The sequence below is a fragment of the Dermacentor variabilis genome, unplaced genomic scaffold (assembly GCF_050947875.1).
Source record: "Dermacentor variabilis isolate Ectoservices unplaced genomic scaffold, ASM5094787v1 scaffold_12, whole genome shotgun sequence".
Taxonomy (NCBI): domain Eukaryota; kingdom Metazoa; phylum Arthropoda; class Arachnida; order Ixodida; family Ixodidae; genus Dermacentor; species Dermacentor variabilis.
The window spans coordinates 1,948,382-1,966,321 of NW_027460280.1; the positions used below are offsets into that span (position 1 = coordinate 1,948,382).

The window sequence follows — 17,940 nt, forward strand, 5'->3', positions numbered from 1 at the left end:
TTCCTTCGGAAACGACCCTGCCTCTGGCCGTGCCAAAAATCCGTGCCTTATGCTCCGCATAATGAGTGCGTCAACGTCACTATGATGATTACAGTTTTCGCGGATTCCTGACGTCGCGTGATTACAGACAAAATGGGCGTGGCCCGGTCATTTTCGACCAATGGATGCGTGGTGATGGTGACAAAAGGCATAAAGAAAGTAATAGAATTCCTACAAAATAGCACCCCAGGCTTAATCCGGGGGCCAAACAGTCTCGTGGTCATGTGACACTGGCCTCCATCGAGCAAGGCCCGCCTTCACACGGTAGGCGCGCGCTCGCGGGATCCACACCTATACGCATGTTTACTCTCAGCTTTCGCGCAGCACCGGAGGCGAGGGCGTTCTTCGCTCCAATCATTCCGCTTCCATTTATCGCCAACAAAATGACAAAGCAAAATTTCGCCTTTGCGGATTAGAAACGCGATTCCAGAGCCTATATTGGCAGCCTTGACGGTGACTAGGCTAGATAGAGGACGAATACTGGGAGTAAGCTAATGGGCCCGTAGTTTTTCAATTCTTAAACCTCGTCCTTTTTGTACATTAGTATAATTTTGGCATTCTTCCAGTTCTCTGGAACACTTCAAGTCGTCAGACATTGCGTATACAGGGCCGCAAGCTTTTCAAGCCTGGTATGTCCTCCATCTTTGATTAAATCGATTGTTATTCCATCTTCTCCTGCCGCTTGTTCCCGGGTCATGTATTGCAAGGCCCTTCTAACTTCATCGTTAGTTATATAAAGAGCCTCTGTATCCTGTTGATTACTACCTTGAATGAAGGTAGCCTGGCTCCTCTGTGTACTGTACAGGTCGGTATAGAATTCCTCGGCTGTTTTTACTACGTCTTCTCAATTGCTAATGTTACCCTGCTTTTCTTTCAGTGCAAACGTCTTGGATTGTCCCATGCCATGTTTTCTTCTCACTGATTTCATGCTGCGTCCGTTTTTTTACTGCATCCTCAGTCTTTCTTACGTTGTAATTTCAGGTATTCCTTACTTTCCTCCTTGTTGATCAGTTATGACAGTTCAGCGAATTCCCTCTGATCTCCTGAGTTGGACACTTTCATGCTTTATCGCTTGTTTATTAAGTTCTTTCTTACTTGGGAGACCTTACCTACTAGTTACCTTGGTGGCTTACCTCCAGCTTCAAATGCTGCTTCTCTAGCCAGCCTAGTTAGGGTTTCATTCATTGCCTCTAGGTCATCTTCATCTCTCTGTTCTAAAGCTGCATATTTATTCGCAAGCACCAGCCTCAATTTGTCTACTATCACCCTTGCTGCGTGTAGGTTGGCCTGTATCTTCTTGACTAATTTTACTTTTTCTCTCTTCATATTGAGGGAAATCCTAGACCTCATTAACCTATAATCACTGCAATTTACCCTACCTAACTCTTCCACATCCTGCACTATGCTGGGATAGGCTGAACGTATGAAATCTAGTTCATTTCTTGTTTCTGCATTAGGGCTGTTCCAGGTCCACTTCCGGTTGCTACGCTTCCTGAATAATGTATTCATTATTCGGAGCTTATTCCTTTGGGCGAATTCTAGCAACATCTCTTCTTTACTCTTTCTAGAAGGATGCTGTTGTTGCCAATTGCTTGTTCACCAGCGTCCTTTTTCCCCCCTTTTGCATCGAAGTCGCCCATCAGTACAGTATGCTGAGTTTGCACATTTCTCGTGGCTAATTCAACATCTTCATAAAACTGTTCTCTTTCTTCATCGTGAGTGGAGGTTCGAGCGTAGGCTTGTACTACCTTTATTCTATACCGCCTATTCAGATTCATTACAACTACTACGACCCTCTCATTAATGCTTTAGAATTCGTGAATGTTACCCTCTATGTCCTTGTGGATTAGGACTCCTACCTCGTATTGTCTCTTATCTGGAAGTCCTCTGTAGCAGAGGACGTGGCCCTTAGTAAGCACAGTATAAGCCTTCCCCGTTTTTCTAGCCTTACCAAGGCCAATAGTATCCCAAACTTATAGTTCCTCAGAGTCCTGCTAAGCTAGCCTCACTTGACAGCGGTCGGGCGTTAAAGGTTGGCAGGGTCAGTTTCCATTGGCGGCCTGTCCGTGTCCAGAGATTCTTAGCACCCTCTGCTGCGTTACAGGTTTGACCACCGCCTTGGTCAGGTGCTCCGCAGCTGCTAGTAACTGAAGGCCATGGGTTAATTGTGGATACATGAAGGCTGTAGTGGCCTAACGCTGCACGGCGGAGGCTAATTTCTGTTCTGGTGAGGGATATTCTATGATGCCGTTGTCGTGACCATGTCGTCGTTAGGTCGATGTCATCAGTCGTCGTTATGCATTCGTTTCATACCGTCGTCATAATGCTGTCATTGTTTCCATGCCTTCGTCGTGATGCTGTCCTGGTCGTTCCATCTTCGTTATTCCAGCATCGTAAGTTGATGTTTCTGATAACGCCGGCATCCTTTACTCGTCGTCATACCAATGTGGTCATGCCCAGGTCGTCTTACCGCTTTCGGCTACAGTAGTGTATGCTTGGACGGCCGATGAGCACTCGAGTATTCTACGGGAATGTCATAGTTTAAACATGATCGATGTAAAACATATTTTACTCTGAGCTATCACGGAGAAGATGGACCTTCAGGCCGCAAAGCGATTCGGCGAGTTGGAGATTGAGAGCGAAAACACCTAGTCCGCATGACAGTTACACTTTAACGTTCGTGTTACGCACTTGTAACTGTCCTGTGACGTTTTTAGAACGCAGCTCTTAGGCGCCGGTTCTTACGGTAGCGTCGGTGGCGGCATAACCGAGCGAACGAGCACAGCGAAAAATGACAGCGGACGCGGAGAGCAGCGGGAGCTGAAAAACGCGAGAACGAAAACGTACAGGAGGGTGCAGCGGAACCATGAGGTGGGAAGCGGAGGAGGACGATGTGGCGAAGAGAAGCGCAGTGCGGCGACGATGACCACGAGATGGCGCCAGAGTAGCGCGCATTCATCGGCGGCGGCAATTCCCGCCTGCATGGCTCTATTTGCAACGTGCAGCACGAGACAGATTGCCCGCGCCAGCCAATATACCGCGAAAGGGAAATGCGTATATAGCTGTGTTCCAATTTCACATTAGGCAGTATGATAATCGTGGGTGAATTTTTTTTTTTCAATTTCAAAATGTAAGCAGGACTAGAAGTTCATGAAGGGTAGGTTAGAGAATTAGCCTTAGATGCGTACGCGAAGCTACGGCTCTTGCTCTACAGAAAGACGTCGTCGAGCTTCCTAAGGCTCAGCTGCTTTGAAGAAAGGGGCACATTGGTTCGAAGGGCGAAGCATTGACAGCGATTGTAGGTTTCCTTCATTTGCTTGGGACCTAGGTACTCTGTGATGCAGACACAAGCTTTGTTTGCCCCCCCCCCACTCGAATAGTTCAGTATGGACTCCAACCGAATATCCGCTCACACGCAGAGAAGCCAAATGTTATCATTTTACAAGAAACATTAACATCTAACGTCGCGCTGTCTGGCTACACGCCCGTAGCAAAGCACGAAGAAGGACGGGGGATCGCCGTACTGGTTAGCAACAAGCTGACCCACATTACTCACGACCTTAAGAAGACCACAAGTAAAGTCGAATACGTGATGATAGAGATCATCCCTAGCCCAACGAACCGCGAAAGTATATTCATCCTCAATGTCTACAGTAGTCCCAAAGCTCAAAGACAATGCTTCAAAGCCCTAATCACCAAGGCCACGCAATTAGCGCGCGACTCCCCTTTGCTCATAGCTGGTGACTTCAACACGCCGTACCACACTTGGCGCTGCCCATATAACACTAACAAGGGGGAGGACCTCTGGCGGGAGGCTATAAACCTAAACTTGATGCTAGTCACGGACCCAGCGTTCCCCACCAGATGCGGAACATCGTCGAGCCGTGACACGACACCAGATCTCACCTTTGTCAGGAGCATTGCAGCGGTCAACTGGACGAACCTCGGGGTAGATTTTGGTAGCGACCATTATATCTTGGCCACGCACTTCCAAGTCGAGCAGAAGAGACAGCGCATGTTCCAGTACACAGACTGGCACAAATTTCGCATAATTAGGGAAGAGCGAACGGAGAGTGAGGACAAGCCTACCCTCGAACAACGGGTTGTACAGGTTAGACACGACATCAAAGCTACCACCAAAGAGGTTTGTACCGACCTCCCAGTGGAAAAGATGGACAGCCGTCTGGCTGACCTGTTGGAGGCCAAGCAGTCCCTCCTCGCCAGGTGGAAAGGATGGAAAGAAACAGCAATAGGATGAGGTATGTAACTCAATCGACGGGCAGATGCGCAACGGGGCACCTGGAACCTCCTAAAGCATCTCCTCGACGAGAGGAACACTAAAATCAACCAACGCAACACACTGGCGCGCATTCTACACACAGTCAAGCAAGAATATTCGAGCAAGGAAATTTTATCCAAACTCGTGAAGAAGTACCTATCAGTCGCATCGGGCCCTACACCACCTTCCCCTGACTACGAAGGCTCCGAGAACCCTGAGCTCGACACAGAATTCGGCATTGAGGAGATCAGGCAGGCGCTCCACGCCCTCAACGGCAGATCGGCTCCGGGTCCGGACAAGGTCACAAACAAAGCTCTACGGAACCTTGACGAGAAGTCCATCGAATTCCTAACGGACATCATTAACCAAGCATGGAGCAGTGGTAAAGTCCCGCAAATGTGCAAATTGGCCAACATAATTCTCATCCCCAAGCCAGGCAAGCCGCCCAGCTTCGATAACCTCCGCCCAATTTCGCTCACATCGTGCGTGGGGAAGGTTGCTGAGCACGCAATCCTAAACAGGCTTTCATGCTACCTGGAGGACCACGACATTTACTCACACAACATGATCGGCTTCAGGGTCGGACTCTCGACGCAGGACGCTATGAAGCTCATCAAGCATTACATTATTGACTGTAATACGCGGGACACGAGAGCCATACTAGGTCTAGATCTGGAAAAGGCCTTTGATAACATTCTTCACTCGTTCGTTTTAAACACAATCTCGAGCCACAACCTGGGGAAGCACTTCTATTGCTGCGCTAGATCTTTCCTATCAGACAGAGAAGCCACCCTTAAGATCGGGGACCTGACATCAGACATGATCAAGCTGGGGTCTAAGGGGACGCTACCAGGGGCAGTCATATCCCAAACCCTCTTTAACCTCGTCATGATTGGACTATCCAGGACACTCTCTGCTATCGACGGTATCAGTCATACCATATACGCAGACGACGTTGCCATCTGGTGTACCGGAGGTCGTGACGGACAGGTAGAGACGGCCCTGCAAGAGGCGATTGATGCTACCGAGAGATACCTTAAGTCCACGGGTCTTCGGTGCTGACCGCACAAGTCGGAACTGCTACTTTATCGACCCAAGCGCAGAGGCACGGAACCAAAGGGATGGAAGCCACTCGCCGAATGCGACACAAAACTGCGCACAAACGACGGAGGCTATATTCCGAGGGTGGCTGCTATCCGGATTCTCGGCATGATGGTAGAGCCGAGTGGTTCAAACAACCAGACAGTGCGGCGGCTCACTAAGAAGACGGAAAATGCCATCAGAATAATCAGAAGAGTGGCCAACCGGCAGCAAGGCCTCGGAGAAGATAACCTCGTGAGATTGGTACATGCGTTCGTAATGTGTCATTTCACTTACGTCGTCGCCATGAACAACTGGCAAAGATCGGAGTGGGATAAGCTGAACGCATTAATCAGGAAGGCAATCAAGAGAGCTCTCGGCCTCCCCATATACACTCACACGGAACGCTTACTTCAACTTGGCATGCATAACACGCTAGAGGAAAGAGCGGAAGCACAGGAGAGGGCCCAGTTCGTCAGGCTATCTACCACACAAGCTGGAAGACACATATTACAGGAGCTGGGCGTCCGCCCCACAGTCACTAAAACAAAGTTCTGCAGCATTCCTCGAGAGCAGCGGGACCGCATCACTGTCGCCTCGATCCCACGAAATGTCCATCCAGAACAGAACGTGGGAAAATGTCTGGCGTGCGCGAAGGCTCTCCTGGATAAGGCTCGTGAACGTGCTTCGGAGAACAGTTTCGTAGGCGCAGCGCGCTACGCCGACGGACAGGCCTTCGCTATAGTTAGCGTAGATCCATGAAGGGCAAATAACGAACGCAATCTCAATTCGGACGACGTCCTCTGAGATCGCCGAGCAGGCTTGAATAGCGATGGCCTTATTGGACGACAAGAGGACATGAATCTACAGTGACTCGATACCAGCTGTTAGGGCATTTGCCAAAAGAACCATATTAGAGCTGGCCCTATGGATACTAGGAAGCAAGGAGATGAAGCCACACACATTGATCTGGTTTCCAGCCCACATGGGACAGATTGAGGGTGCCCCGCCCAACCTCAATGAGTCGGCACACAGAGCTGCGCGAGGGATCATCAACCGTGTAACTGCCGGGCAGCGTGACGCCGGGGGTACTGACAATCGGGACTCTCCTTCATCGTACACCGAAATTACTAAGCACTTTTACTTGGCTCGGAGGATCTACCCCCTCCCACATTGCAAACTCACTAGACCTCAGGCTTTGACACTAAGACTACTACAGACGGGGACATACCCAAAACCCCCTACTTCTTCACAAGATACCCCGAAATTCAAACAAGAAATGCATGTGCACTATGTACTGACTTAGCGAACTTACCTCACATGCTCTGGCGATGTCCCGCGTTACGCGGCGATGAAAGCAACACTTCTTCACGCTGGGATGCGGTCCTGCACAGCCCCAACCTCGAAGAACAGTTATGGACTGTCCAACGGGCCCGCGACGCGTCGGAGAGGCTCGGCCTCTCTGTCCCGACGTGGGAGCGGCCCGCTGCGCGCTAGTGCGCGCCCCAAAGGACCCCAGTGAAGTTTTTCATCCATCCATCCATCCATCCATCCATCCATCCATCCATCCATCCATCCATCCATCCATCCATCCATCCATCCATCCATCCAACTGAATAGATTGTTGAGTTTGCATATTTTTGTTCTTTTTTGTGCTTTTCAGTTAATGATTATCGATTTCTCCTGACATTATTGCTTCCACTGTAAGATTTAAGTCCACCTTTCAACATCACTTAGTCTATAGAAGTCTGTACTTATAACTTGGAATAATCCGCTAATTTCTTGGCCACTCCCTCAGTGGCCACGACAACAATGACAACGACTCATGGATTTTTGTTGAAACTATACGTGACATATTGGCACGACGCACCACGTAACGCAACTCCTACTGTTTAAAGGAAAAAGCGCCCTGGCAGCCACAAAAATGCATGCAGGAAATTCTTAAGATTGCTTTGTTATACTTGCCGTGGCCTAACGGTTAGAGTCTCGGGCTTATGTGCTAGAGTTCCTTTGTTCGAATCGAGCCGTTGGACAAATTTTTATGCATAGTTATTTATACATCCGGAACCTCACGGCATAGGTGAACAGTTGCTTGGCGTGTTCAGATAATTGTTCTCGCAATAAAATTGGCGAATGTCAAGAACACACGCTGGGCGGGTTAGGTTCCATGTGGTAAACTCCAAGTGAAGCAAGAGGAGCAGGGGATTAGCTGTCGCATTGAAATCACATAGAAGCATTCGGCTTAAGCGCGTCTAAGGCAAAAATCAGGATGCAGAAGTATTGTCTAGGGACAGTAAACTGTATAGAACAACGGATAGTTAATATCGAAAGTGAATAACAAGCCAAGCAGGGTCTCTTAGGATAACGGAAATAGTAAACATTTACCTATTTTGACAATTCTTGCGCAGCGCGCGAAACATTGAGTGGCAGAGTCAACTTTAGTTATGGTTGTCAAGCGTCCCGAATTCGGAAGGACAGTATCGACATTATAGTAAAAGTCCCCGTTGCCGACTTGACCCAGTGGGAACCGCGAAAATGAACCGTCATTTTTTTCTACTGAGTAACAGTCAATCAAACCATATTTCCTTTTGATAATGCCTGAGAACTTGATCAATTACAAATTATTTTTATCTTCTGTTGCATCGCTATAAAAATACAGATGGTCTCGTTTTTACCGCCATTATAATTCTGGGGTAGACCGTAACCGTTCACAGTAGCTCTATTTCTATCGCTATAGTCGTATTAGCCAAGACACTACGGCACCTTTCCTTGGCAAATTCAGACATGCTAGTAATAGACATTTAGTTGCCATGTATATAACCGTGCGTTTTAATATGTTAGCGCCGGTCCCCATCTGTGTATTTTTCCTTTAAGTAACGAAACCGTTCTCCAGCCAGGCTTAGTAATAGTACAAACACGAACCTGTTGTATGGTGCTATGTTACCTGTGTTATGATTGCGATTTTTTTGTTGTTGAAATGCCCCCTTATCATTTAATGCCTATGGGCGGCGCTCTATTGACTCAGCCCGCTGGATGTACCAGTCGGCCTCTTCCTGCTGTGCAATGCTTCGTGCAGTTTTCCTGCGTGCATTAATTGACGATCGCGTTCCTGGCGGCCCAGCAAAACACGCCTTATGGTGGCGACATTGCTTCGTGTGTGTACGCAGCTTGGTTACCAGGTGCTCCCGGACCAAATGCAGCTGGTGAACCCGCTGCTCATACTGGTGCTGGTGCCTGTTTTCAGCTACGGTGTATACCCCATGTTGAACCGGTGCAACCTACTCAACAGGTTCGTATCTCACACATGTGGGTGTCTATCGCTCCGTGAGCCAATCCCTTGTGCCAATGCAGGCCCCTGCAGAAGATCACTGTAGGGGGTGTGGCGGCCGCTGCGGCGTTCGCCGTTGCCGGTTGCCTCGACATGGCGCTCGAGGTGAGTAGAGCCTGTCGTAGACGTCATCTTGGCGCTCACCGCTGCGCGCGCAGAGTGGTGCGGAGGCCCCGTCACCGGCCGGCTTCACGAGGGTCGCGTTCGTCAACGCCCTGCCCTGCCCGGTGCAAGTGAGCGGTCCCCAGCTTCAACTGCGACTTGAGCCCGGAATGGTGAGCACTGTCACAGCGAGTGACACAGCGGGGCATGGTTGATTCATTAGCCTGTCTCAAAACACAATGACATTGCAGTCTCATGGGTTTTCACCAAAGTTGAAGGGACGGCAGCGCCGTGCAATGTCTTAGCTCTTAAGCAGGCTAATATGGGTACCCTGGGGGACACTGCGATGCCGTATGTAGCACTTGTTGTTTGGAACAGCTCGAATAAAGAAACCGTTGAATAGCCTGCGGTATCATATTAATAGGTCTGCGTGCTTTGGAGGTGACAGCCAACTATGTTTATAACGGTATTGCGTCGACCACTTTTGCTTCATTACGAAGAACAGACAGCTGATTGGCCACGCTTCTGAGTGAGTCAATAAGCCGAGCTAGCTAAGCCCGTTTTACAAAGCTAGCACGCGTATGGATGTGGTTGTGCGAGGAGGGTCGGTGACGTAGTACGGAAGCAAGATGACTGTGTGTACTGCTAAAACACAAAACAAACGCGCTTGAATTGGTGTGGCATTGTTTTCTGTCATCCGCTTCCACCAAAGTCTCCTGTGTCAGATAGCAAAGATCGCACTTAAGTGGACGCCGTAGATCTCTTACTCTTCAATAACGGTTCACGTGGCATTCTCGACCAAAACAACTGGGTTGCCAGCTTTGATGAAAAAGGCTGAGTAATATCATTTGTTTAGCTGTCTTGAATCAGTAGCTGCAGATATAAGGAATTATTCATCATGGCGGCGTCACAATCAGTGACAGTTGCAATTAAAATATTTTGTAACCCGTTCTTTTTTGTGGCTGCTCGCGCACGGAAAGATATGAAAAATAATACGCGAGGAATTGATAAAGTCCTAGTGCCCCGAATATACTCGGGGCTGAAGATTATCAGCCCCTCTGTTCCAGCAAAGAAGAATAATCTTGAAGCTCGCTAAAGTGGCGCCGAATTCTGCTCTTTTGGCCCTACCATGAGGGGCATTTTCGAAATGACAAACAATAAACAACAGTAATAAACTTGAAAACAGCAAAAGGGGCAAAAGTAACCACGCTAATACACTGGAGAAGCAAGTTTCAACAAAACAGAAAGAACCAAAACAGACAGAACAGAACTAAACCAGCAGAAAATACGTACATTTATACAAGTGCAAGTATCTATAGCTCACAAAAGAAACGTGCTTGTTCTGCCGAAAGGTCTTCGGCCTTGATAACACTTGGCGGCAACTCATTCCATTCATTCACTGTTCTAGGAAAAAAAAACTATTTGTAGAAATTAGTTTTCGCAAAAATAGGCCTCAGTGAATCTTCCGTTGTGTGCCTTGTTTTTCTAGTAGCCGCAGGTTGAGCATAACTTGGTTCAGATAGGGTAATTTTTCCGGACATAGAATTGTAAAGTAACAAAAGTTGGTTTATTTTTCTACGTATCTCCAAAGTTTTAATCTTATTACGGTTCATTAGTGAAGACGGTGAATCCGTCCTTCTTTATTTTCCGAATATAAACCGTACAGCCTTTCTTTGAACACCCTCAAGTTTTAATATATCTTTCTTAACATATGGGTCCCACAGCGCAGACGCGTACTCTAACTTCGACCTAACACATGCGTTATAAACTAGAAGCCGAACACTTACAGGAGCATTTCTAAGTTTCCTCTTAAGAAGACATAGCTTTTGAAAAGCTGATGCTCAGATATCTGAAATGTGCACAACCCATGAATGATTACTGCTAAGAGTTGCCCCTAGGTACTTATATTTATCAATCTCCTTTATAGTGCTGCCGTTAATGTGGTAAGTGAAGGTACTCGGACATTTTTTCCTTGTTACACGTAGAAGAACAGCTTTTTCCCCATTCAGTTTCATGCCCCAGTTCTCGCACCAGTCGTGAATTGCCAGAACAGTTGCTTGTAAAGAGGCGTGGTCATTTGCAGTCGAGATTGTTTTGAAAACCGCACAGTCATCAGCAAATAATCTGATTGAGACATCCTTTGGTATTACCTCCGTTAAATCATTTATATAAATTGAAAAAAAAAACAATGGCCCCAACACACTCCACTCTGGAACCCCCGAGGTAACTGGGAGCACACTGGAAGAAAAATTCTGCACTTGTGCGAACTGTTCCCTATGATTAAGGTACGCGGAAATCCACCTAACAACACAGAGTGGAAGTCCAATGTTCTCCAACTTACATAATAATTTAACATGCGGTACCTTGTCAAATGCCTTGCAAAAGTCCATAAACAGTACATCTACTTGGCCAGTCATGTCAAGAAAATTTTTCTTTTCCCGTTTTCTAAATCCGTGCTGATTAACCGATAACACTTTATGTTCGGAGAGGAAGTCTTGTATGCGCTTAGCAATCACATGCTCTTACATCTTACAGCATTGAGGGGTCATTGAAACAAGACGGCTGCCCTTTTTTTTGTATGGGTACTACACGCCCCAGACGCCAATCCTCAGGTATTTCACCCATTTCCAGCGAAAAGTTAAAGAGCTCTGTAAGGTACCAAGAAATTTGTTCGCCACATCTCCTCAAAAATAGGTTCGGGAGGCCGCCCGGCTCAAATGCTTTACGCGTATCAACATTTAAAATCAGCGCCAAAACCCCTTCACGCGTTGCCCGAATTGTCTGCGGGAGGTCCGATGCAATGATTCGTCGCTCATATTCAACGTTTTGAGTGGCACAATATTTTCGATGCAGTGGCGGATAACATTACGAATTCGCTTCCATGCTGCCTCTGTATTACTTATAGGACTGCATAGATAAGTATCCAAATGATCTGTTATGGCCACATCATCCGCCCGAGCAAAGTCCTTGATAACTGTTATCACAGAATCATTTTTGCCTATCAGAGTCTTTAATCCATAACTAGAAAATTAATTTGTGATCTGAAATACCCTCCTCCACTAAGATTACCTGCACCGAAAATGTCACTGATAAACAAAAGATCTATGACTGCATTTCCTCTTGTGTTTACTTTCAAGACTTGCTCGAGGTTAAGGGAAAGCATAATGTCCAATATGGTGTCTCCGGCCGTAGAGCAACCATAATGAAACGCTTGCCAATTAAGAAAGGGAAAATTAATATCACCAGTTATTATTAGACATTTTCCCTGAAATTGTAGCGCGTGATCGTATGATTGGTTCAACTACCAGTCATCAGTATCGAGAGGGCGATAAACAGCGACAACAAACGTAATATCAAAAAACGCCACTCTCAAAAACAGGCTTTCGTGTTATCAATCTGATCAAGTACTTGTACGTCGACCCACTTTCGAGCAACGCCACCACGTGAGCCTCTATCCCGTCTGTACAGCTGATAGGTCGGCGAAACAACTTCATCGTCTCGAATAAACTCATTTAGCCAAGTTTCTGTTATGACGCATACATGTGAATCATACAGCAGCAGCAATTCTTTAAGTTTATTCAATTTATTTACAACACTTCGAGAATTCAGAGAAAGCAAGCGTAGCTGGCAAGGCTGTAGTCGCTAGCTAGGTGCAACCGCTGGAAGGTTTCGGCAAACACTTCTCGTTTTTGGTATGCTTTGCGTGAATGAGAGCCATCGTCCCACGTGTAAGGGCAGTCGTCAACCCAAAGCCTATCGTGTACTAGAGACACCTTCTTTCCGGCTTCCTTATCAGTCTTGGCACTGGCCCAAAGTAGCTTACGCCTTCTTAGTGTGTCTCCACAGTAGTCATTTTGAATAGAAATTTGCGTTCCATTTAGTTTTTTTACGTTGTTCCAGACCGCTTGCTTTTCCCTCTAATTTTGGAAATAAAGAATAATCGAACGATTTGGCCAAGCCTGTGAATACGGGCGACCGACAAGCATGTGACGTCCATTTTATCTTGAAATAGTTCTCTTATAATGGTAGTTCGCACGGATGCTTCCGATTCTGCAAGTGTATCAGGAACGCCGAATACAATCAGGCTTTACCGGCGGCTTCTATCCTCTAAATCAACTAATTTTTACTGCTGCATGTGAAGCGTCTTTTCTATTTCCGCTAAGCATTCATTCAGGGAAGTCTTGTTCTTTAGTTCTTTTACTTCGTCTTCTAGTCATGTCAAACGGGCATCAAAGCTATATATCAATTTTTCCGTAGTCTCCAGTCGGTCTTTCAAGTGGGATATACCAGCTGTAATCGACTTCTGACCTTCCACAAGCATTGCTAACATCTCCTCTACTGTAGGTCCAGGATTTTCCTGTACATCGCCACAAACTAAGAGTTTTCAAACGAAAGCAGTCGAAGGCAATGCATACGCAAGTGTGTGGGCACGGCACGACAACCAGCAATCTGTTGTCACTTCTCAAGGAACTGCAACTAACCTGTAAGACGACAACGAAACGCATGATGAATGACCTGCGCGCAGCGCTTTCGCCGTGCCCACTGAAGTTATCAGGAATGGCGCAGTCATTATAGGGTAGCTTGCTGGTGACGTCACAAGGCCACGGATTGAAGCAAGGGGCCGGGGATTCTGGATGACTGCGCAGAATTTATGGCCCAGTGCGTCAGCGTCTTTAGCTGCACGCACAGGTACCGGCGAAGCAGAGGCAGGGAGCAGGGTGCTGTCTACCGACAGCAACAACGCCTGTAAGACGACAACGAAACGCATGATGAGTGACCTGCGCCCAGCGCTTTCGCCGTGCCCACTCATGAAACATAGACATAAAAGTTCTCACAACTAGCTCACGGGTCCAGGCTGCGCCGAAGGCACCAATCAATAGCATTGTTGCCACATTGAGTCTGCGGAGCTACGAGAAAGGAAACAAGCGGCGTTTTGCTTATGCGGCGCCACGCCTGCAGTTACGCAGGCACCATCTGCACAACGCGTCAGTCACTCACAAAGAATAACCACTGCGGAAGAAATCATGGTGAGGAATAAGCTAGGGTTAGATGTACGCACCCTTCACTGCTTCTACGCGTCATGACGGTATGCAGTGGCGCTGTGGTCAGAGGCCTGTCGCAAAGTGGGTGTCGTCTACTTAGCCTGTTGGTCTTTCACGCATGTAATATACCAAATAATTTTTTTCGAGCGAAAATATTTTTTATTCTTTATTGGAAGAATTCTCCGCAGGGCCCTTAGGCGTTACAGCAGCGGGGATACAGTATCGAATAAAATACATCATAAATTACACAATGCACTTGCTTTTCAGTCAGTCTGTTTCACTGGTTTAGTGTTCAGACAAAAAAGAATTAGCATACATCTTCGTCTTGGCTTCGCATTCGAGGATTTTTTTGTCGTGATCAGTGTGCCTAGAGATAGAGTGAGGTTTCTTTGTGCAAGTTTATTTGTTTATTCCGGTTTCACTATGGTCAATTAAATATACAAGTTTTCATCTCACTTTTCTGCGACGGATGGAGCGGGATTCGAAACCAAGCTCATCTTTCCTTGCCATGCAACTGTCGTCCCTTCGATATCGAAGGAAATTGAAAGGAAATTGTTATCCTATCGCGACAGACTCTATGAAAGCGTGATGTTTTTTTTTATGAGTCATGCTCGACAGCGGTCACTTCTTATATTGTCTGCTAAGGAGCACATGGCACGGCTTGCGGCCGTTAGATTTATCCAAGTTCCTGTACTTGGACATTTAAGGAGCGAAATGAATAGCGTCAACACCAAGCTGGGGGCAGGACCTGCGGCACAGAGTGAAATTGTTCCTGCAAAGAGATCTTGTGCTGAAGTGCGCAAATATTGGCTTCACGATGCTCCCACGTCTTCAGGTTGACCTGAACCACAATTTTTCCTGTACTTTGAGGTCACCTAGGGCTGCGACAGTTAGGAATTCTATGAGCGAGGTCAACAATGTTGATCTCAACCAATATTTTTCGAAGCTCCTTACCTGCTTGTGTGCTCCTCCTGAACAATTAGGCCCATGGTATTGGACTTTCTCCAGCTGCAAATTTTCCCATCTTTAGGAGTATGTTTACACAGTAGCGCTGGAATTAGTTCGTTCGTACCTTGCGGGCCGCTCTCAATATACTGAAATAGGCAAATACAATTCCTACTTGAAAGAGCTGCTGTCAGGGGTGCCACAGGGAAGTATTTCGGGGCCTATCTTTCTCTTCTTTTAAAGCGAAAATGTTAAGAAACTCGTGTCGCAGAAAACCCGGCGTCCCGCGTAGTCGTCCAGCGTCAGACATGACATCGGCAAAAGCTTTTCTGATCACGTATACCCAGGCCTTCCGTATGACGCAAGGAACAGACTGTACTAGTTGAACTTCTCAAGCTAAAATACGTAGAAAAATCGTAAACTACGACTTGCGCACAACCTACAGACATGGTAGCTCTCGGATTCTACTTTCATTATGCGAGAAAACATAATTCTGTTACGCGAAAACTCAAAGAAACACTTTCACACATACAAATCGGCCGCGGCGCCCGCGATTTCGCGCACGCGATAGGCGCCTTGGGGGCCACGGAGCGGCCGGCGCCTTCGCCGCATCGTGGCGCACGCAAGATGCCGCAGCTCTACCACAAAGCTCGCTTTCGTGCGTTCGCTGCAAGCGTTTGCACGTAAACATTACGGTTACCTTGGGCTAGTTGGTAAGTCATGATAAAAAGTGACGTACAGCGCGAAGGACAAAGTCTGCAAGAGACGACATACACTGCGTTGACTTCCAACGATATTTTATCGCGTTTGCATATCGTGTGTGTATATACAAGAGGGGGCATGGGGGGCGCAGAAAATGAAAGGCAGTCAGAAAGGGTGTTCTAACAGCAAGTCATAGTACTAAGAACATGGTCACTTGAAAAAAAAACGAACATTACGATTTCTATCTGTTGAGGTAGAAGACTTCACTAGGGGTCAGCGCGATAGAGGGCGCACTAACGCACACACTACCCATTTTTCTGATGAAATCAGCTTCTATAATTTCCCGGGTGAGCCGTGAGCTGTGTCTCGCTGAAACTTCCGTATCTTCAAAGAGGGGCATGCAGCCGCACTCCCGGCAGTGGATGCCCAAGTGGCATTGAACAGCGTTATGAACTTTTTTATAGTGCTCGCTTAAACGATCGTTTAAGCACCTGCCTGTCTTTCCAACATATTTACTGCCGCAAGGCAAGGGAAGTGTGTAAACCACATTCGTTGCGCATGTCACATATCGTTTTCTGTGCCCGACAGAGCAACAACTCTGACGTGATTTAGGCGCGTTTACACGCTTACTGAGCCTTGCCAGCTTTTGCGGGTCCGAGAAAACGACTGTGATCCCTGCACGCTACCGAATCTGTTTTAGCCTATGGGAGACATCATGCACATACGGTAGCACTGCAAACCTGCGTCTTTGAACTGGCGGGTTCCTTGACTGAGCGGGCTCATCACGTTTTGTGCGCCTCAGAAGCTGTTCCGCTATGGCTGAAATTAAGCGCAAAGGGTAGCCAGCCCAAGAAAGGTGGTCAACCTGTGCAGGAAGGCTATGTTGCATCTCGTGTAGACAAGATTTATTGAGGCTGTTAACGAGGCATAACATTATAATACCTCTTTTAACAAGCTTTGAGTGTTCGGAGTTAAAGGGCAAGAGTGGATTCTTCTCGGTTCGAAGCACCAGCACGCAAGTTTGTTAACACGGTCCAGCCTGAGATCTAGAAAGCGCAAAGAATCATCAATGGGGACCTCATGCGTAAGTTCTAGAGGCTGCAGCTCTTTCCTAAAGATTTCCAAGACTCCAGAAGCAGCCGGCTCGAAAGGGCGATCAGTGCAATCAATAAATACCAGGTAGTCGTCCACAAACCTGCGCATTTTGACAACAGAGGACGCATCTAGGTGATCTTGAATATTGCGATCATGATGAACTAGATATATATTACTTAGTGCCGGCGCCAGGCATGATCCTATACAAACAAAATTCCTTTGTATGTAATTCCGTTCATTCTATGAGGTGAAAGTTCATTTCAAATAGAAGGTCAGCAATTCAAGAAAGCCGCTAAAGAAACATCTGGAACATTGTGCGAGCCAACTGATCCAATTCATCAATGCAATTTTCAACACACAGTAGCAAATTGTCATGCGGTAGTGAATAGTACAGATGTTTAACGTCGATCGAGAACACCTTGAGCCCCTTTTCATTCTCTCTTAAAAAAACTAATAACTTCACCAGAATCTCTAGCAAGGAAAGGATCGTCAATCATTAGAAGATTATTTTGTCTCGCAGAACGAAGCCAAGAGCTTTCTGCCAAGTCTCTGCTTCAGTTACGATAACCCGCGGAGGGCAGTCAATGTTATGCGTCTTAGCTGAACAGAAAATATCTATGTTTAGCTTTTTATTTTTTCTATAACTTTTTCTAGTTTGTCAAGGCTAAGGGATTTGCATAGTTTTTTGGCTTTGAATTTCACGTTTGCAAGGGAAATGCTGTCATCACGTTTAAAAACTGAATAAATGGCAAGGGTGGCCTTCCAATTGAAGTCACCCAACGATAGGACAGCGAAACTACCTTCTTTGTCAGAGGGTAAAAGTGATAACGAGTTCGCTTGCCAAAACGATCTTGTTATCACTTAAACAATCGTTTAAGTGAGTACTATAACAACGTCCATAACACTGTTCATGGCCACTTAGGCATCCGTTGCCGGGACTGCAGCTGCGTGCCCCTCTTTGAAGATACGGAAGTTTTAGCGAGACACAGCTCACCCGAGAAATTCTAGAAGCTGATTTCGTCTGAAAACTGGGTAGTATGTGCGTAAGTGCCCCCTCTATCACGCTGACCCCTGGTGAAGTCTTGTATCTCAACAGATAGAAATCGTAATGTTCGTTTTATTCAAGTGACCATGTTCTTAGTACTATGACTTGCTTTTAGAACACCCCTTATGACTGCCTTTCATTTTGCATGCATGCCCCCTATTGTATATATACACATGATGTGGCAACGCAATAAAATATTGTCGGAAGTCAGCACAGTGTCTGTCGTCTTTCGTAGTCCTTGTCCTCTGCGCTGTACGTCATTTTTTATTACGGTTGAATACGC

At 46.8% G+C, this 17,940-nt stretch overlaps 1 protein-coding gene across 22 annotated transcripts in view; it reads left to right on the forward strand.

The window, feature by feature from the left end:
• Positions 1 to 17,940, forward strand: part of LOC142566355 (peptide transporter family 1-like) — a 732,761-nt gene that overhangs the window by 651,448 nt on the left and 63,373 nt on the right. For all 22 annotated transcript variants that reach the window (XM_075677280.1, XM_075677294.1, XM_075677282.1 and 19 more), the window contains 3 exons: positions 8,566 to 8,687; positions 8,750 to 8,831; positions 8,885 to 9,001. In XM_075677280.1, the coding sequence (XP_075533395.1) occupies positions 8,566 to 8,687; positions 8,750 to 8,831; positions 8,885 to 9,001 (321 nt within the window). The remainder of the gene's footprint in view (positions 1 to 8,565; positions 8,688 to 8,749; positions 8,832 to 8,884; positions 9,002 to 17,940) is intronic.